The sequence below is a fragment of the Lepidochelys kempii genome, chromosome 12 (genome assembly GCF_965140285.1).
Source record: "Lepidochelys kempii isolate rLepKem1 chromosome 12, rLepKem1.hap1, whole genome shotgun sequence".
In the NCBI taxonomy this organism is placed as follows: domain Eukaryota; kingdom Metazoa; phylum Chordata; order Testudines; family Cheloniidae; genus Lepidochelys; species Lepidochelys kempii.
The window spans coordinates 3574262-3596371 of NC_136391.1; the positions used below are offsets into that span (position 1 = coordinate 3574262).

At 43.7% G+C, this 22110-nt stretch overlaps 1 protein-coding gene across 1 annotated transcript in view; it reads left to right on the forward strand.

Annotated features, from left to right (window-relative positions):
• HYDIN (HYDIN axonemal central pair apparatus protein) overlaps positions 1-22110 on the forward strand; it is a 427107-nt gene that overhangs the window by 173323 nt on the left and 231674 nt on the right. The window contains exons 13-17 of the mRNA XM_073307159.2: positions 3359-3426; positions 6920-7155; positions 14490-14590; positions 16173-16308; positions 18261-18425. Coding sequence (XP_073163260.2) covers positions 3359-3426; positions 6920-7155; positions 14490-14590; positions 16173-16308; positions 18261-18425 — 706 coding nt within the window. The remainder of the gene's footprint in view (positions 1-3358; positions 3427-6919; positions 7156-14489; positions 14591-16172; positions 16309-18260; positions 18426-22110) is intronic.

Genomic DNA, 22110 nt, shown 5'->3' on the forward strand with positions numbered 1-22110 from the left:
GCAGCAGGATACGGACCCTGGACTTCAGGAAAGCAGACTTCGACTCCCTCAGGGAACAGATGGCCAGGATCCCCTGGGGGACTAACTTGAAGGGGAAAGGAGTCCAGGAGAGCTGGCTGTATTTCAAGGAATCCCTGTTGAGGTTACAGGGATAAACCATCCCGATGAGTCGAAAGAATAGTAAATATGGCAGGCGACCAGCTTGGCTTAATGGTGAAATCCTAGCGGATCTTAAACATAAAAAAGAAGCTTACAAGAAGTGGAAGGTTGGACATATGACCAGGGAAGAGTATAAAAATATTGCTCAGGCATGTAGGAATGATATCAGGAGGGCCAAATCGCACCTGGAGCTGCAGCTAGCCAGAGATGTCAAGAGTAACAAGAAGGGTTTCTTCAGGTATGTTGGCAACAAGAAGAAAGCCAAGGAATGTGTGGGCCCCTTACTGAATGAGGGAGGCAACCTAGTGACAGAGGATGTGGAAAAAGCTAATGTACTCAATGCTTTTTTTGCCTCTGTTTTCACTAACAAGGTCAGCTCCCAGACTGCTGCGCTGGGCATCACAAAATGGGGAAGAGATGGCCAGCCCTCTGTGGAGATAGAGGTGGTTAGGGACTATTTAGAAAAGCTGGACGTGCACAAGTCCATGGGGCTGGACGAGTTGCATCCGAGAGTGCTGAAGGAATTGGCGGCTGTGATTGCAGAGCCATTGGCCATTATCTTTGAAAACTCGTGGCAAACCGGGGAAGTCCCGGATGACTGGAAAAAGGCTAATGTAGTGCCAATCTTTAAAAAAGGGAAGAAGGAGGATCCTGGGAACTACAGGCCAGTCAGCCTCACCTCAGTCCCTGGAAAAATCATGGAGCAGGTCCTCAAAGAATCAATCCTGAAGCACTTGCATGAGAGGAAAGTGATCAGGAACAGCCAGCATGGATTCATCAAGGGAAGGTCATGCCTGACTAATCTAATCGCCTTTTATGATGAGATTACTGGTTCTGTGGATGAAGGGAAAGCAGTGGATGTATTGTTTCTTGACTTTAGCAAAGCTTTTGACACGGTCTCCCACAGTATTCTTGTCAGCAAGTTAAGGAAGTATGGGCTGGATGAATGCACTATAAGGTAGGTAGAAAGCTGGCTAGATTGTCGGGCTCAACGGGTAGTCATCAATGGCTCCATGTCTAGTTGGCAGCCGGTATCAAGTGGAGTACCCCAAGGGTCTGTCCTGGGGCTGGTTTTATTCAATATCTTCATAAATGATCTGGAGGATGGTGTGGATTGCACTCTCAGCAAATTTGCGGATGATACTAAACTGGGAGGAGTGGTAGATACGCTGGAGGGGAGGGATAGGATACAGAAGGACCTAGACAAATTGGAGGATTGGGCCAAAAGAAATCTGATGAGGTTCAATAAGGATAAGTGCAGGGTCCTGCACTTAGGACGGAAGAACCCAATGCACAGCTACAGACTAGGGACCGAATGGCTAGGCAGCAGTTCTGCAGAAAAGGACCTAGGGGTGACAGTGGACGAGAAGCTGGATATGAGTCAGCAGTGTGCCCTTGTTGCCAAGAAGGCCAATGGCATTTTGGGATGTATAAGTAGGGGCATAGCGAGCAGATCGAGGGACGTGATCGTTCCCCTCTATTCGACATTGGTGAGGCCTCATCTGGAGTACTGTGTCCAGTTTTGGGCCCCACACTTCAAGAAGGATGTGGATAAATTGGAGAGAGTCCAGCAAAGGGCAACAAAAATGATTAGGGGACTGGAACACATGAGTTATGAGGAGAGGCTGAGGGAGCTGGGATTGTTTAGCCTGCAGAAGAGAAGAATGAGGGGGGATTTGATAGCTGCTTTCAACTACCTGAAAGGGGGTTCCAAAGAGGATGGCTCTAGACTGTTCTCAATGGTAGCAGATGACAGAACGAGGAGTAATGGTCTCAAGTTGCAGTGGGGGAGGTTTAGATTGGATATTAGGAAAAACTTTTTCACTAAGAGGGTGGTGAAACACTGGAATGCGTTACCTAGGGAGGTGGTAGAATCTCCTTCCTTAGAGGTTTTTAAGGTTAGGCTTGACAATGCCCTGGCTGGGATGATTTAACTGGGAATTGGTCCTGCTTTGAGCAGGGGGTTGGACTAGATGACCTTCTGGGGTCCCTTCCAACCCTGATATTCTATGATTCTATGATTCTATGTTCAATAGAAGGGTGAAGCTGGTGTCAGAAGGGACACTGGTGTCAGAAAAAGGGGGAATAGTGTGCACTGCATACACAATGAATGTAAATTCCCTCCAGCAGGACACTGGAAACCACCCTATCACCTCCTTACAATGGCAACAAACGCAGAATGGCTGCAGTCACAATCCTGAGAACAAACTTTGAAGGCACAGTGCAATGACTGTGATACCTTTATTCAGTCCAGAAAGACAGAGATCTCAGTTCTTTGCACCAGACAGTGCAAATACCTATTTAGCATTGTTCAGCTCCAGTCACCAGTTTCAGTGGAGTCTGCAAATGTCCTGGCTGTGGGGCTGGGGGATGAGTGAGAGGGAGGGGAGAAGTAGGAAAGTGAGCTGGCATCAGAGCAGTTCAGATTGCTGGCAGCTTAATTCAGATATGCATTGGTTATTGTTTTAATTGTCAACCAGTGTGTATGTGGCTAATTGGCATATTTCTCCATTAGCCACAACTCCAGTACAGCAACCATGTTCTTTAGTGCTATCTCACTTGCATTTGGGATACTGACAGTTGTCTTGAGCTCCCCTGGATCCAGGCCTCAGAATCCTGCAAGTTCACTGTTTGCTTGGGCCAATATTCATCAAGTGAAAGACAAACCTTATCCATCAGAAGAACACCTATTACAGCTCAGAAACATTGCTGGCATTTTGAAGAACATCAAGCTAGCGAAGCTATGGTCTGGAACCCTGGCTAGGTAGCATCATTGGATTGAGTTTTAGGGTCTCTGGTATTTGCAGTACATTGAAAAAAGGGGATATAAAAGTGAAACTGTTACACTCCAGGTCCTTGCCAAGGGAGGGAAGGAAACTTGACTTTCCAAATCATTTCACTTGATCCCAACTTGCCTCCCTCTCAGAAAGATTTTGACTTGACCAGTCAGATTGATAAATAAGACTAATTAGAGTCAGCCTTCCTCAGTTTGCATTTATTCATCACTTCACGTAGGCTGCCCAGCTTCCACATTGATGCCTTGCTAAGAACAGGTGGGAGGAGAATTGATTTGACACTGGTGAGTCTAAGACCAACATTCCCCTAGTTGCACTGCTGACTGTAGCTGTAACTAAAAGCTAAGGACTTTTTCTTGCTAACCAGGATGACACTTTCTCCTTCTGTGTCTTTTTCCTCCCAGGGGCTGTGTCATTGGACCAACGTTTCATTTCAATGTACCATCCCTAAATTTTGGCGATGTCTCCTTTGGTGAGTATATTGTTCTTAGTTGCCAGTAGTAGGTGAGATCTACTGCAATATTAAAATGAAACACTTTCATGCAAGAGCATCCACTGCATGAGATCCTTTGCGTAAGGCTTTGGGGTACTGAAACAAGCTTTGTTTTGTAGAGTCAGCTGATTTGTAAGATTAATACGTAATGGAAGTATTCCACATTGCAAAACAAGCACGGAGAGCTCTTTGCTGATGGATCAAGGTATTAGGGAGACAGTCCCGATAATTGCATCTGGAAAGACCCAAATTTCCCACACTGCATTTGGGCAGCTCTTAGTCACAAACGCATGCACATTAATGGGACAAAGTTCTTGAAAAGAAACTAGAATGTATTGTACTTTGTCAGGAATGATAGGAAACGTTCAGCACCATCTGAAACGAGGGGGAGGAGTTTAACTCCTCTTAAAGTTTTTGAATGGCAAGAGAAAACTAGGAGTTCTCAGGTTACATCACTTTATATTATGTGCCATAGAATGTCCAAAGTCAGAGTTTTATAGTAAGTAGTAATATTAGCTCTTTGTATTCCATTTCTCATTTGGAGATGTCAAATAGGAGGAAGCAACCAGTATAGCTAGTGTCAATATTATACAGTATCCACCAGTGTTTTTTTTTTAAGGTAGGCCTTGGCAGCAAAGTGGCAAGAAATGGTCTGGTCTCAGAAGGAGAAAGGGATGGGAGGTAGAGTTAACTATTCTCTGTACATCTCAGAGAGAGAAGAGTTAGTCATATCACTAACCTGTACCTGTCCTGGGAAATTATTTGAAATCCAAGGCAAAGAAATTACTTATTCCACTGTCCTTTAGTGTGAGAAGTTAATTCATCCTGTGTGGACATCTCGCTATCACTTACCAGCTAATATGCCCATTCAATAGCTGTGTGGTAGGCCCTGATGTCCTAGATTCTGGTTTCTTCTCTATTGAAAGCATGGCATTGCTGACATACTCTTGTGTCCCTGCATTCAGAACATCTCCATTTAAATGCAGATTCTGACTCTCCATCTCAGCCTTACAAAAGTCTTTTCCCAGAGATGATCTAAAGTTTAAATGTGAAATCAATTGTGGATTGATTGAAGGCACATTATCATTCTTGCCTAGTGTGCCTCTGTGCTTTCATGCTGTCCTTGGATTCTTTAAGAAACCTAATTACCGTTTCTGAGCATTTTCTTCCTTTCCATGTGTCACCATACTGTCTTTTACTCTTATTTCCTTTTGAATAAAAAAATAAAATAACTCCAGACAGTTCATACTGGAAAAAAAGGAATAGGTGCAAAAACAATTAGGTAATGTGAGTTTCATTTCCTTTAATCTGATTTCATTAATGAGGCTCTTTCAGCATTAAAAGAGAGACTTTCTTATCCTTGCTCCTTTTAATATATACTAATAACTATTGCCATTGTCTGGCGACTTCAGCCAATTTTGGGATTCTAGATAGTGTACATGTATCCTCCAAACTGATCTCCAACCTCCTTGCTAAATAACTTCCACAGAAGATTTCCATGCAGCTGGCCTGAGACAGGAATTTATCACTGTAGGACATGGGTAAATGACATCTGCATCTCCAAGTGGTTTCTTTCCATACTTGAATGCATCTGATGCTTTGTAGCTGGAGAGTGGGTGATATGCCATTTCTACCACAGGTTTAGTTGACTGAGCAAGCGGACCAATTCTGCCTGCTCTCATGAGTTAACCCCCTTTTTTGCTGCCTTGTGCATGCCCTGTAAACTACAGAAGTGATAGAACATTCTTGCCAAGTACAATTGTCATACTGGGGTGCAAAAAAGAGCCAGTATGCGAGATAACTGGAGCTTAAACCATTTAGAGGGCTGTTGGTAGATACCATTGCCCTGAATTTCACCTGGAACTGAATTTGACAGCCAGTGCACCGTATAGATGTTATACGTATTCACCAGCCTGCCTTGCCTTGCCTAGCAAGTGAGTAGGTTTGTTTTGAACCAGCTTCCAAGTGGACTTCAAGGTTGTGCTAGTAACGAATACTACAGCAGGAAGTCATATGGTGACTGTAGTGAGATCTCTAGCAGAGAGGAAGGGGAACAATTTCTTGGCCAAATGAAGGTGGAAAAGAGTGTTTCTGGTGTTTCCAGTTTCTATCTGGAAATCCATGAACAGAAGTAAATTTAATAGATTCTTCCCAGATTTCAAACTATTTGGCAATAGATGGGCCGACACCCACGTTTGAGGGAGCAATCAGATTTTGGCCCGGTTCTTAAGAATGTTTCCCTTGCCAACTGAATGTTTCCCCATCACCTCCTCTTTTTCCAGACTGATCTTAATCCGATCAAATAGTACAACTTCAATGGAAAAAATGGGACAAGCAAAGGTTTGAAGATCAGGTTGAGTTAGCATTTATAACTGGTGCGAGTACAAGAGTTGTAAAACTTATTTTATTTATAATAAAGAAGTAATCCTATGAGTGTCTGATTTACAGTGGAAAAACTAAAAGAACCAGCCTTAGTTCCTTCAGACTTGAACTGTGACAAAGCACATGGTAACTCATGCAACCAGTATAGTTATTATTTCCCCAACAACAGCACTAGTTCCTGACAATGGGATTCAGGACAGGTAAACTCCCAACATGTACTTGAACCCACTCGGCAGGGAAAGCAGTCTTCAGATTTTGATGTGCCTTGGTAGGTAGCAGGAGTGAAGCAGCTTTGCTCATATTTGTCACTAATGATCCAATCCTGCTCTTAGTGAAGTTGACTGAAGTTTCACCATTTCATCCACTGAGAACAGGACCATGTCTTCGATAACAGCAAACTTGCAGTGGAAAGATCTTGGGGGGGGCAGGGATAGCTCCGTGGTTTGAGCATTGGCCTGCTAAACCCAGGGTTGTGAGTTCAATCCTTGAGGGGGCCATTTAAGGATCTGGGGCAAAAATTGGGGATTGGTCCTGCTTTGATCAGGGGGTTGGACTAGATGACCTCCTGAGGTCCCTTCCAACCCTGATATTCTGTGATTCCATGGTGCTGTAGTTCCCAAAGGATTCATCATTCTGATTCTTTTGCCACCCTTTCTCATGAGTAGTACCATGTGCTGTATTTTATTTATGTATTGAAAATCATGGGGTAAAATGCTGTTCATGAGCAAGGGTAGCAGAATCTGGGTCTTATTCCAATATGCCCATCACGCTCTCTCTAGACTTAGGTTTAAAAATGAATAATAATCAGTGCTAGTTAGAGAGGACTTCTCCCAACTAAAGCTGTAATGAAAATCTTCCCACATTTGGTGATCAAGAATCGTAAATTAGTATCCCCATGGAATCAACCTGTGTGATCAATTTACAGGGAAACCAAGTGAAGATTAATTACTTGCTTAGCATCTCAATTAACTGTGATTCAGTCTGAAAAGAGCTAAATTCCAAGCACAGCTTTTATCATTCTGAAATATTCACACTAGAAATCAAGGGATAATTAATGCATAAACTCATATTCAGTGACATTCTTTTATAGGCTTTCCTCGGTCCTTATCGTGTTGCCTCCGGAACACGTCTTTGATCCCCATGACATTCAACCTTTGCATCCCTGGGGATGGCCCCGGGGATCCAAGTGTTACCAGTTTTGTTCAGACCTTGGACATCACAAGAACATCCTGGAGAAAGGGAGCCCAGGGAAGTGTCAAGCCAAAAGAATTTATCATAACACCCAGTAGTGGTACCATCCGCCCTCATGGGCTCCTGGATATCCAGGTATAGTATGTGTCAAACTACAGTTGAACAGGAGAGTCTGATGGTTTGCAGAGCTAAAACAAGGCTTTTGTTACTGTTGGGTTTATTGTAAAGTAATAATCCAAGAGCTTTTCATAACCACAGTTTTGGGGGCGCTCAAGGAGGTGCAGTTCAGTTTCCAAAACTGCAAGGTCCAGATTATGAATTTCAACCACAATAGTCACATATTAATGAGTTTCCTGATGTGGGTTTAGAAAACTTCTCAGAGCAGTTGGTCTTTGATTTAAAGTGGAAGGAGGAAGAAATAGGATGGAAAGCAGTAGTTAAAAAGTAATGTTTTACAGTATATAAGCAAAAATAGTTCACTCTCTTTTTCATTCTTACATTCACTCTCCCACTAAGTCTCCTTAAATGCAATGATCTCCGGGGGGACAGTGAAAGTTAGGGTATCCATTAATGATCCCAGTCACTCTTGGGCCAAATTTTGCTTTCAGTTACCCATTGTAAATTTGGAATAATTCTATTCAAGTCAGTAGTCTTCCTCTGGATTTACATTGGTGTAACTGAGAGCAAAATTTGGTCCCTTGATTTTAAAGCCACAATGAATTTATTTAATTTACGTTTGTTCAGGAGACCTGGGTTAAAGGGAGTGTTTTAAGCCTTGCTACCAGGCTGAAGGAGCTAATAGCATCATGGAAATGACTGTTTTCCCCATTTTTGTAGCTGGGATTTTGTCATGTAACACACAAAACAAAGCCATGATCTCATTCTAGTGACAGTGTGTAGTGTTTGGCTTGCATTTCAACTCATAGCCAAAATATGGTACCATCCACTTTCATATTCAGCTACATTTGAAGGTGATTTATGGGATGGATTTCCACCATATCTGTAACATTAGCTTGAAAGTCAAGGTCTTTTTATGAGGAGGAGGTTTTAGGCAAAGCTGAACTCTGGCATAGGGATCTGCTCTTGCGTAAGGGTTGTGATGTGGGTTATGGAGCAGAATCCTCTGTCTCTTTATGCTTTAGCGTGGAAGTTTGGAGGAGATAAACCTTTTGGGGTCTCTCGGTTCTTAACTTGGTTTTGCAAAGATCCCAGGGCATCCAAAGTATTCACTTGTGGAGCAAATTCAGCCTTGGTAAGTGGACACATTTAAGTCAATGGAGTTGCACCTGGTAACATTAAGCTAGTATTTGGTCTTGTATCTCAGTTCAGAGATTGTCCAAATGTAACTTTACTCTAAGGGGCCATCTGTTGTAAACAAACCTACAGATGAAGATTTAGGTCAAAATCCTTGTGTTAATCATCAGACCCACACAAAGGGGAAGAGGAGAAAAGGCAAGTGTGACTTGCTGACACCCCAATATTCACCACCGTCATGTAATTAGAATATGTTTTGTACAAAGTATGTCTTGTGAGCTATCATTCTAAAAGCCTTAATTTGCTAAACATTAATATCTCATTGGATTGTACGTGCTATCATCATATGTGAAGTTCTGAAGTTTAGCTACGTATGTGTTACTGAAACATGTTGTGAGGCTGAAAACACCCACAATCAGCCTTTCAGGTACAACAGTAAAAAGACCAAACAATGCTAATGGCTTGCTGAGGAAATGCACAGAAGCACAAGGAACTGTGTACAACAGAAACCTCTCAGAGACAGCACTACACAATGGGGACTGTTTGACCCAGGTCACAGCAAAAGAGCTTTCCAGCAAGTGGGAAGAAGATATAAAAGGGGGGACAATGAGATCATGATGGTACCTCACTCTCCCTGCAACAATACATCTGGAAACACCTGAGGGGCAAGGACTGAACTGTGGGAAGCGATGGTCCCAGGCTAGAGGGAATCTTTAGCCTGTGTATGAAAACTTGGGAAAGCCAAGGCAATTTCTGCCTTAAGAATCTGCCAACCTGTTTATCACACAGGGTGAGGATTTGTTAATTTATATCCTACCTATCTAGTGTGTTAAGCTCAGTTTGCGGTTTTTGTTTATTTACTTAGGTAATCAACTTTGATCCGTTTGCTATCTCTTATAATCACTTAAAATCTGTCCTTTGTAGTTAATAAACTTGTTTTTGTTTTCAACCCAGTATGTGTCATTCATAACTAGGGGGCCAAAACTGTGCATATCTCTCTCCACATTGAAGGAGAAGGCAAATTTCAATTAGCTTATGCTGTACAGTTCTCTGTGCAGTGCAAGACAATACAATTTTGGGTTTACTCTCCAGAGGGGGAGTGCACTTGAGTACTGGGCAATTCCTTAGCTGAAAGCCTTCCCACGCAGTATTGATTTCAGTGTCTGTGTCTTTCTGCAGCTGGGTGTGTCTTTACCTGTGGGTGTGCTAGAGGAGGCTTGAGGGCCTGGCTTAGCAGGACAGGATGAGGGAGGCCAGGCTGGTGGAACAGGCAGGCTCAGTGGTACCCCAGTACTTCAGGTGGCACCCCGCAAGCTTAGTTGTGCTGTAGGTCCTGAGCTGTGCTCCTGGAGAGGATGGGAGATGTATAATGCAGCACACTTTATTTTTATTCCATATGGTAACACCCCTTGTAGCACCTTTGCTCAGGAGTCCATTGAGCTGGTCACATCCCTGAGCCAGCAGACTATGGCCCATTGTGACATATGCAGATGTCATTAGCCATTCCCACAGCTTTAGGCTAGAATGGCTGCTGTGTGGGAGTGGACATTCTTCCTCCACTAGCCCACCTTAATAGGACAGGCCAGGTTTTGTCTTTGGCATTTTGGCTTTGTTATTCTGCTGTCTAAAGTAAGAAATGTAACAAATATAGCTGTTTTCACAGTGGAACTTTCTATTTTGCACTGTGTCTGATTTCTCCAGGAATTTTAACTTATCATTCCACTGTGAACTCATCTCCAGACAGATCGAAGAAGAGACACACTCCTTTTTACAGAGTAGTGGCTAAAATAAATCAGAGAAAACAGGCACCAATAAGTATCATCCTTGATGTGCACACAATGTGGGAGGATTCTGGATGACGATGTGTTTGCTAAAACATAAGGATGACTAGGGTCACTTCTGGCTCCTTTTCATTCTTAATGAAAGCAAACTTAGGAAGGCCATCCCTTCAGATCCCTGTGAGTGCTCAATACCAAGATGTAGAGCTTGCTGAGGAAAAGAACTGCAGCTTTTTGAGCCATCATGGATGCCCATTGTTATTTAAAGTGATCCTCGTTGGGGAAAAGTTCAAGTGCTGGAGGAACCAACCAGGGGCCATGCTCTTCCTGATCTCCTGCTCACAAAGAGGGAAGAATTGGTAGGGGAAGTAGAAGTGGGTGGCAACCTGGGCAGCAGTGACCATGAGATGGTCGAGTTCAGGATCCTGACAAAAGGAAGAAAGGAGAGCAGCAGAATATGGACCCTGGACTTCAGAAAAGCAGACTTTGACTCCCTCAGGGAACTGAAGGGCAGGATCCCCTGGCAGGCTAATATGAGGGGGAAAGGAGTCCAGGAGAGCTGGCTGTATTTTAAAGAAGCCTTATTGAGGGTGCAGGAACAAACCATCCCGATGTGCAGAAAGAACAGCAAATATGGCAGGCGACCAGCTTGGTTTAACAGAGAAATCTTCAGTGAGTTTAAACACAAAAAAGAAGATTACAAGAAGTGGAAACTTGGACAGATGACTAGGGAGGAGTATAAAAATATTGCTCAAGCATGCAGGGGTGTAATCAGGAAGGCCAAAGCACAACTGGACTTGCAGCTAGCAAGGGATGTGAATGATAACAAGAAGGGTTTGTTACCATACACATTTAGGTATTTTAGCAACAAGAAGAAAGTCAAGGAAAGTGTGGGCCCCTTAGTGAATGAGGGAGACAACCTAGTGACAGATTATATGGAAAAAGCTGAAGTATTCAATGCTTTTTTTGACTCGGTCTTCACAGGCAAGGTCAGCTCCCAGACTGCTGCACTGTGCAGCACAATATCGGGAGGAAGTGAGCAGCTCTCAGTGGTGAAAGAACAGGTTAAGGACTATTTAGGAAAGCTGGACATGCACAAGTCCATGGGGCCGGATGCAATGCATCCGAGGGTCCTGAGGGAGTTGGCTGATGTGATTGCAGAGCCATTGGCCATTATCTTTGAAAACTTGTGGCAATTGGGAGAAGTCCTGAACAATTGGAAAAAGGCAAATATAGTGTCCATCTTCAAAAAAGGGAAGAAGGAGAACCCGGGGAACTACAAACCGGTCAGCCTCACCTCAGTCCATGGAAAAATCATAGAGCAGGTCCTCAAGGAATCCATTTTGAAGCACTTGGAGGAGAAGAAGGTGATCAGGAACAGTCAACATGGATTCCCCAAGGGCAAGTCATGACTGAACAACCTGATTCCCTTCTACGATGTGATTATTGGCTCTGTGGATATGGGGAAAGTGGTGAACGTGATATGGATTGACTTTTGCAAAGCTTTTGATAGGGTCTCTCACAGTATTCTTGCCAGCAAGTTAAAGAAGTATGGATTGGATGAATGGACTGTAAGGTGGATAGAAAGCTGGCTAGATCATTGGGCTCAATGGGTAGTGATCAATGGCTCAATCATAGAATCATAGAATATCAGGGTTGGAAGGGACCTCAGGAAGTCATCTAGTCCAACCCACTGCTCAAAGCAGGACCGATCCCCAATTAATGTCTAGTTGCCAGCCGGTATTAAGTGGAGTGCCCCGGGGTCACTCCTAGGGCTGGTTTTGTTCAACATCTTCATTAATGTTCTAGATGATGGGATGGATTGCACCCTCAGCAAGTTCATGGATGATACTAAACTGGGGCGAGAGTTAGATATGCTGGAGGGTAGGGATAGGGTCCAGAGTGACCTAGACACTTTGGAGGATTGGGCTAAAAGAAATCTGATGAGGTTCAACAAGGTCAAGGTTTTTAAGGTCAGGCTTGACAAAGCCCTGGCTGGGATGATTTAATTGGGGATTGGTCCTGCTTTGAGCAGGGGTTGGACTAGATGACCTCCTGAGGTCCTTTCCAACCCTGATATTCTATGATTCTATGATTCTATGACAAGTGCAGAGTCCTGCACTTCGGACGGAAGAATCCCATGCACTGCTACAGGCTGGGGACCGACTGGCTAAGCGGCAGTTCTGCAGAAAAGGACCTGAGGATTACAGTGAACGAGAAGCTGGATATGAGTCAACAGTGTGCCCTTGTTGCCAAGAAGGCCAATGGCATATTGGGTTGTATTAGTAGGAGCACTGCCAGCAGATCGAGGGAAGTGATTATTAATTGCCTTCTATGACAAGATAACTGGTTCTGTGGATGAAGGGAAAGCAGTGGATGTGTTTTTCCTTGACTTTAGCAAAGCTTTTGACACTGTCTCCCACAGTATTCTTGCCAGCAAGTTAAAGAAGTATGGGCTGGATGAATGGACTATAAGGTAGATAGAAAGCTGGCTAGATTGTCAGGCTCAACGGGTAGTGATCAACGGCTCCATGTCTAGTTGGCAGCCGGTATCAAGCGGAGTGCCCCAAAGGTCGGTCCTGGCGCAGGTTTTGTCCAGTATCTTCATTAATGATCTGGAGGATGGCATGAATTGCACCCTCAGCAAGTTTGCAGATGACACTAAATTGGGAGGAGAGGTAGATACACTGGAGGGTAAGGATAGGATCCAGAGTGACCTAGACAAATTGGAGGATTGGGCCAAAAGAAATCTGATGAGGTTCAACAAGGACAAGTGCAGAGTCCTGCACTTAGGACGGAAGAATCCAATGAAACGCTACAGACTAGGGACCGAATGGCTTGGCAGCAGTTCTGCAGAAAAGGACCTAGGGGTTACAGTGGACGAGAAGATGGATATAAGTCAAAAGTATGCCCTTGTTGCCAAGGAGGCCAATGGCATTTTGGGATGTATAAGTAGGGGCATTGCCAGCACATCGAGGGACGTGATCATTCCCCTCTATTCAGCATTAGTGAGGTCACATCTGGAGTACTGTGTCCAGTTTTGGGCCCCACACTACAAGAAGGATGTGGAAAAATTGGAAAGAGTCCAGCAGAGGGCAACAAAGTTATTAGGGGACTGGAACACATGACTTATGAGGAGAGGCTGAGGGAACTGGGGATGTTTAGTCTACGGAAGAGAAGAATGAGGGGGGATTTGATAGCTGCTTTCAACTACCTGAAAGGGGGTTCCAAAGAGGATGGCTCTAGACTGTTCTCAGTGGTAGCAGATGACAGAACAAGGAGTAATGGTCTCAAGTTGCACTGGGGGAGGTTTAGGTTGGATATTTGGAAAAACTTTTTCACTAGGAGGGTGGTGAAACACTGGAATGCGTTACCTAGGGAAATGGTGGAATCTCCTTCCTTAGAAGTTTTTAAGGTCAGGCTTGACAAAGCCCTGGCTGGGGTGAATTAATTGGGGATCGGTCCTGCTTTGAGCAGGGGGTTGGACTAGATGACCTCCTGAGATCCCTTCCAACTCTGATATTCTATGATTCTAGGACACTGGTGAGGCCACATCTGGAGTATTGCATCCAGTTTTTGGCCCCCCCACTACAGAAAGGATGTGGACAAATTGGAGAGAGTCCAGCGGAGGGCAACGAAAATGATTAGGGGGCACATGACTTATGAGGAGAGGCCGAAGGAACTGAGTTTATTTAGTCTGCAGAAGAGAAGAGTGAGGGGGGATTTGGTAGCAGCCTTCAGCTACCTGAAGGGGGTTTCCCAAGAGGACAGAGCTAGGCTCTTCTCAGTGATGGCAGATGACAGAACCAGGAGCAATGGTCTCAAGTTGCCATTGGGTAGGTCTAGGTTGGATATTAGGAAAAACAATTTCACTAGGCAGGTGGTGAAGCACTGGAATGGGTTACCGAGGGAGGTGATGGAATCTCCATTCTTAAAGGCTTTTAAGGCCTGGCTTGACAAAGCCCTGGCTGGGATGATTTAGTTGGGGTGGTCCTTCTTTGAGCAGGGGGTTGACTAGATGACCTCCTGAGGTCTCTTCCAATGCTAATCTGTGATTCTATTAAAAGAAAATATCAGTTGGTTTGTTAAAGCCACATTTCCCCATTTTTCCATTCTATGGATCACTTTATATTAAAAAAAATAATCTTGGAGCCCATCTCTGATCCTAGACTTCCCAGTCCCTTACAGTTTTGGTCTCAAAATGCTTCCTTAATGGTCCACCAGATAAGGCTTCCTGGACCAATGATTGTCCAACGATCCTCAACTGAGAACCATTGATACAACTAATGCAACCTTACTCAACAGAGTCCTTCTCCAGCAAATGATCTCCAAGTTCCAAAAGCCTAACAAAGGAGATACTAGAGGTTGTTAAATGAGCACCCTATCTGAGGGATTGCTTTAGAAAGTAAAGTATTTGTTCCCCTTTTCCTGCGCTAGGTGACCTTATGTTCCAACACTGTGAAGAAATATGAAACAGCATTGGTGGTGGATGTGGATGGTATCGGAGAGGAAGTGCTGGCACTCCTAATCACAGCGAGGTATTGACACTCCATTTGCATCCATTCCCCCTTTGTCCCTGTGTCAGCTACACTGTGCTGTCATATACACAATATGGTGTATTTATCCCTCCATTCCAAAATGAGAACCACTGTTTAATATGATTATTGTGCATAGTTAGGCATGAGAACTAAATCTGATATGGGAGTGGCAAAGTATTGTAAACAACACATGCTGAAAAGCACCTGTACTAAAGATAAGGGAAGGGCCCTGAGCCTTTTTCAACACAGGAAGAGTAAGAGTATACGTTATGGTCTGTGACTTTCAGTGTTCGCAACAGGTTTCATGCGTGAAGAGCCCAACAGCTATTCCTTTTCATCCTGAGTATTGTACTTAACTCAGGTTTCCTGCAGTGGAAAATCTATTTGGCATGGAGACATCTGCGGCATGGATGGCAATGCAATGATGGGGCTAGTTTCAGACAATTAGCATGTGGATTAATACTGAAGAGTTTAAGACAAAATTGTGAATTTTAGCTAGGAGAAATAAACAAAAGATAGTGACGAGGGAAGAGTATTATTATTATTATTTGCTTTATAGAATGAGCTCAGCTTCATCTGCTTTCCCTAGTTTTAGTTATTTGCCATCAGAAATTTGAGCCAGGAGTCATTTTTCCTGGGTCAGAAACTATAGGACTGTTGTGACTCGGTTGACTTCAGTGCAGTTACAAAAGGGATGCATTTGGCCCTGTATGTATAATTGTGTATATATAGATGCGGGGGGTGTTGGGGAACAGTTTTAAAAGACCTTGGTACTGGCAATATCCCTTTGAAGTCAATGTGAACTTTGCCATTGACTTCAGTGGGAACAGAGTTAGGCCAACACTGAGTCTGAAAAATCCCACTTGGAATCAATTTTGTAGGATAATTAGGAGATCATCATGCAGAAACACTAATGAACATGAGCTTCATCAGCCTCGTGGTCCCCCTGACTCCTCTCTGATACATCCTGCAGAGGGCAGAAGTTGCCCCAGTTTGTAAATTAAGACCTTTTCCTTCTAACAACCAAATGTCTTCTCAAATCCAGATAAGGGAGGAAGATTTGTAGTCTGGGTTAATGGGCAGGTGTTGCAGAATGACAAGAGACAGAAAGCTCCCTGGAGGCTCAGATACAAACCCAAAATCACCCTTTCCAAGTAGGTTTTAGGGTAGGGGTGTCAAGTTAATGCACATTAACACAGATTTGGCAGAAATCTCTAGCTGCACATTCCTTCCACGCAGAAGACACAAAAAATACGAACCAACCAGTAAATATCATCCAGGCTAAGAAAGCTCAGAATGTTAGCAGGGTTCCAGTCTGAGAAATTGTACTCTGCTTGAATGCTTGCTGGTGTTAATGAAACACTGTTGAGTAGAGACCCATCGCAGTTTCCCCACATGTCCTTTAACAGAGATTGTTGATTAAAAAGTGAATAAAAATAATTTTAATATGATTAATGTCTGTATGAGTGTCAAGCCTCTATGTGACAATGACAAATATATTATGCTCCATTTCACCATATTCTGGGAATAAACAAACACTGTGTTCTCTTGGTTTCTGTCATGCTGTTTTTTGGGGGGCTAGATGTGTTGTTCCTCCACTGTGTGTGGTCAACCCTGTGGTGAAGTTTGGACGGTGTTTCCTGAAGTTCCCTTACCAGCAGGTGGTGATGCTTGTGAACGATGCTGAGCTTCCTGGGTGCTACGGGGTTCTCCCTCAGGTTTGTCATCTCATCCTCCCTTTCTGCTGCTTCTCTTCCATTTCCATGGGGCTCTCTGAGAATGGAAGGGGTATTTCCCCACTAGCACATAATAGATAGTATCAAGGGTTGTATTATTGTTGTCTCTAGCCTCACCCGCATTTGATGTGAGAATGTTTGAGTTATCTTCTTTGGAACTCTCTTGCAAGTGAGAACTTACAAGTTCTTAAAGGGGAGGGTCCCACAGCATTGAAACCAGGAGTGATTCTTTGAAAGATACAATACATTATAAACAGCAAGGGTTTCTTTCTGAGAGGCTGTAGTTCACAAGAAGAAAGGGAAGAAAGCCACTGACTGAGTCCATAGCTGGCGGTCTGTGTGGCATTCCCTGATATTTCATGGTGTAACCCATTCTACAACAGGAAAGGGGAACAATTCAAAGCCTTCTGTGAACTTGGTTTATGAGTCAGCTGTAGGCTGGGCTGAATAGATGCAGCTGCTGTGGGAGCCACTGGGCCAGATTCAGTAGTGGTGTAGTTACACATTAGGCATTTGTTGGTTAGAAAGCAGGTGTCAGTGTTGACTTGCACCAATCTACAAGATTTTCAAAGCAAGCAGAACTTGCAAGCCAGGGGCTCATTTCACTTTACTGGTAAAAACCAGACTGCAGTCTCTGGCAACAGAGAGGTCACTGGCATTTGGGCATGGGGGCCTCACAACTCCATATCTCCCATGAGGACTGGAGCCAGCCAAGGAAAAGTTGGGCCAGAGTGCCTGGAAGGTACACTGACTCAGCATATATTCCTGGGAGCCTCCATTGGTGAGCCCCAGATGGAACCTAAAGCTGCCTTCGTCCTAGGGTGAATCCCTCTTGGAGACATCTCTCCTGAGAGCAATCGAACTCCTGTGCCTATATGGATGAGTCAAACCCTGAAGGAGCTGAAGGGGAGAGTTGCTTTCCTTCCTACCTCACAGGAGAGTGTAAGATAAAGCAGCTAGGCCACTCCTTCTCCAATTTGCTAAGACCAAATTTAGCCCTGGTATAATGGAAATGGCACCTGTTTACCCAGAGCTAAATTTGGACCCTGCAGAATACCAAACTCGTGCAAGTTTTGCTACTTACACTTGTTTATACCAGTTTCTGGCTAACTTTACTCCCCCATTTACATGCTGTTAAATGTAGTCCATTGTATTTTATTTTTACTTGTAATATCCTCATAGGTGATTGAAAATAATGTCCTTCCCCTCCTATTTTTCCTATTTCCATCTGGCAGACATGGACACTGTTCCATATTTTCTGGGGCACCAGCCAACATAGCCACTGTGTTTTCTTTCATAGTTTTGAGTAACTCTTTCCTAATGAAACTTGGAGATGCTTGGAACAGGTGCTCCTGATATTGAATCCGTTTGATTGGCTGGATTGCCTTTAGGTAATGCCTCGGGCAAGTAAATGTCTGTACTAGTTCCAGAAAGATTTAGAAACTTGAAGGCCAGAAGGGGCTATTGTAACACAGGCCAGAAAATTTCATCCAGTAATTCCTGCCTCATTCCTATAACTTCTACTGAGCAATATCAGGTCCCTTAGAAAAAGACCCAGTCTTGATTTAAGGACTGCAAGTGATGAAGAACTTACCACATCCTGTGGTGAGCTGTTCCAGTGGTTAATTACCCTCCCTGTTAGAAATGTGTGCCTTCAGCTGTGCTGTTTTGCATATTTTACAGTCTATCTCTGGGTGAAATTCACCCCTGCGCAGAAGGCTGGCGCTTGTCTGTGCATCACTTCAGTCCCACATAAGTCCTCAAAATAGGGGTCAACATAGGCTTTGTGCTAGTCCTCTGCACCATGGTCAATTCCCCCCTTTGACGTGATTCTTTTAACTGTGCAATAATTGTAATATTTTTAAATGTCAAGGAACAGAAAGTTTCCAAAGAAGTCATGGTGAAGACTATGTTCTGGTTGTGTCTCTGCACAGGAGTATGAGAAGAAGCCCTCTGTGTTGTACTCCAGCCCCAGGCCTTGTGGCATTATTCAACCTCATAGCACTGTGGAGATCCCCTTAGTACTGGAAGCCCAGGTGACTGGACAGCAGGACACTGTGGCTTCCATAGCCATGTTTGGGAGTGAAGAACCCCCCCTGGTGAGACCCTGATGATGAAATATGCCTTGTGTCTGAATCAATGTTCTCTCTGGAGTGTGGAGACATGTACTGAGGGTTGTCTTTGAACACAGCACGTTTGTATTCAGACAGTCTAGTTCTTTACAATTCCAGGGATTTTTCTGGTGAATTCAAAAGCTGCAGTAGTAAACTTAACGTCATTAGAGTATAAATATCACTGTGATAGCACCTCACTGATGATAGAAGTCAGATGTTTTGAGGTTAATTGCACTGCTCATACCAATAACGAGGAGGGTCAGGAAAGATCAAACCTGTTTCAGTTGGCAAGGAGAATATGGGCCTGATCCCAGAAAGTGCTGAGTGCCCTTCACTACTGTATAAAGTCAAGACGAATGGAGGGAGCTTAGAACCTTGCAGGATTGTTCTTCCAAAGGGGCACGATAGGAGTATACAAGTAATGATTGGTGCAGAGAAGGTAAATTGGGCATTTCTAGACCATTTGCTATAGTTCACATCGAAAGGGACAGTCAGTACAATGGAAAGGCCACAAATGTAAATCATTTGCATAGCGTGGCAGGCGTTTTCGGAAGCACCTAAGGGTAGTCACTGGGAGTCAGGCAAATAACTCCCCTCTAGGTGCTTCACTTAACATGACTACCTATAGAACTCATTGCCATCAGAAATCATAGAGACCAGGAGCTAAGTATGATTCCAAAAATATTAGATGTTTATATGAATAATGAGAGAGAATAAAAAAGGAAAGCTATAAACCCTCATGATTCATTGCATAAGCCAAGAACTAACTGCGTGGGGATAAAAGAAAAGGAGTACTTGTGGCACCTTAGAGACTAACCAATTTATTTGAGCATGAGCTTTCGTGAGCTACAGCGCACTTCATCGGTTAGTCTCTAAGGTGCCACAAGTACTCCTTTTCTTTTTGCGAATACAGACTAACACGGCTGTTACTCTGAAACCTGCCTGGGGATAGGAAGGAAACTTTCCTTATGGGCAGATATTTCCATTGGTCATTATGGAGAGTACTCTGAAATATCTGGAACTGTCTATCTTTGTAGATTAACTCTTGGTCTAAGCCACTACAGCAATTCCTTTGTCTCTAAGTCTGTTGTATACTTACAGAGTAACAATAACCACTGCATAATAAAGGCCCCAATTTGAGAAAGCAACCCTGTTCAGGAAAGCCCTTAAGCACATGCTTAACTGTGAGTACATGCTTAAGTCCTCTCACACACTTAGAAAAAGCACCTCCTTAAGTACTGTCCTGAACAGGAATCAACTGATGCATGTGGTTAAGTGCTTTTCTGAATTCAGTCCATTATGGGCCACTGTAGCCTCTGTACTGAAACCACAAGGACGGCCATATCAGCCGTATAATTGGTAGGTTGCAACTGGAGTGAAGATAGACTTTTTCTACCAAATGAGAACTAGTATGGGCAAGTGGTTTCTGAATTATGATACCCAAAAAATAGAGTTATTTGTCAGAATTCCAAGAGGCTTCCTGGGTTTTTTTACCACCTTCTAGCAAAAAAAAAAAAAAAAAGATAGATAGGTGAGTGATAAAATGTATTTATTGAATTAATCTAGCTGAGAGCTAAATCAAGTTTAGTTAATTAAATTTTCATTTAAAATGGCATTAACTTTTGAAATAGCGATGACGGAATGGCTTGTCATCTCTGATGAGCATGAACTAGGGTGTCAAAGGACTGCTGAAAGCCTAAGTGTCCATTAACCAAAAGTAAGGCTGACATTTTCAAAGCAGTCCAAAGGATGTGGGCTTTCTTTAAAACGAATGGAAGGTGTGCAGCTCTCTCCCCTGGACTGCACTGAAAATCTTAACCTAGGTCTCCAACCCTTTTCTTTGCATTAGAATGAAGACCAATGGCTAGTGGCTTTGTCAATGGAGGAAGGTGAATTTTGCCATTAAGGCTGAAGTTAGCCAAATAAGTGGTTTGTAAAGTTAAGACACATTACAAAAAGAAGTGGGGGGAGCGGGAGCTTCTCACAGTTAGAATTTCCTGACCTTTTAGTGGTTGGTTTGTTTTTCAAACTATGGTGATCTTGTAAAGATTTTATCCTTGGATTAATGATGTGTACTTTCAGCCATAGCCTCACTTTAATGATGTGAATTAATATGTCAGACCGTACCCCAATGGGAGCCTTGTGAATTGTGGGATCTTAATAATTTCAAAGGGAAAACTAATAGCACTCCAGTAAGCTCATAAGCGTGCCCATTAAGTTGGAGTTTAATGCATAGCATTTGGCTTTCACACAATTGCAGCAAACATCTGAGCTGTGCTAATAGAAAGCTCGCTGTGCATAAGCACAGTACACACTTGCATGTCCTGTTGCTAAAGCTGCCTCAGGTTTGAATTTTGTCCAAGCTCTGCCCTGCAGCTTTAACACACTTTTAGTGGGTCCCATTCTGGCCACCCAGACTTTTCCCCACTACATTGTGACCAGTATGGCCAACAGCCTGCTAAGCACTCTACTGATGGTTGGTTTCAGATGTGTGGGCCTTATTCTGCTCTCTCTTGCACTGATGTAACTCTGTTGAGTTCAGTGGGGTCACTCTAATTTTAGATCAGTGAAACAGAAAGAAGAGCATGGTCCTATGATCTTATGTTATGCCAGATGCTGGGAATGAGTGACAGGGAATGGATCACTTAATTTCCTGTTCTGTTCATTCCCTCTGGGGCACCTGGCATTGGCCACTGTCAGTGGACAGGATACTGGGCTAGATGGACCTTTGGTCTGACTCAGTCTGGCCGTGCTTATGTTCTTATGTTTTGCTTAATAATGCCCAACAGCTTGAGTCTGCTATAGCCCTTCTCAGAGTGCAGTCTTTCACAAATCCTTCTCTCTAGGCTGACCCTTCATGGCTGTGTTGCCTTGTGTTTTACTTGCAAGTGACTGGATGTCAGTTTCAGTTTGCGGCAAGTAATCCTGTGTGTTAGGGAGCTGGTACAATACAGCCTGGGGTTTACCTGTGGCGTATCAGCCTGCAGCCTGCCAGAGGCAGCAATTTTGCAGCTGGCTGCTATCAAAACAGACAGTCATTCAGTACTGCAGCTGACTGCGGGAGGACAGGCTGTTCATTCCCCAGTGATTGAAACTGACACTATGTCCCCATCAACAAAGCCAGCAAGATCTTTGAGCCCATGGAAAATTACTGATAGCAATGTCTTCCCCCTCATCTTCCTTTTCCCTTTATACCATTTTGCTTGTGAGCAATGGCCTGTTAAATGTTGCTGCTAAAAGCACTTTTGTGAATGGTTTAAGTGAAGCATTTTTAAAAATATTAACCACTTCCCTGCTGAATGACATACCATGGACATCCAGCAAATGTACCTGTCCAGTGCAATTTGACACAGTGAGGAATTCTAGGTGTCCTGTCTTCCTTACTGGATGGTCTGTAGAAAATGAATGACAGAACACTAAAGGTTAACATCCTGGAAGGACACATGCTACATTTGTTTGCTCTGCGGGGAAGAGCACACTAAAAACTTAGATATGCTCTCAGGAGAAGGGTTTATCAATGCACACTCTACAGGAACTCTTTCCTATGTGTTTTTTGCTCTCTTCAGTCTTCTCTATCAAAAAGGGGTATCCTCTCCAAACACTGAAGTGCAAGTACAGTAGCAGAGCTGTGCTTCCCAACTGTGTTCAGAGCCTGAAAGGCAAACACAAG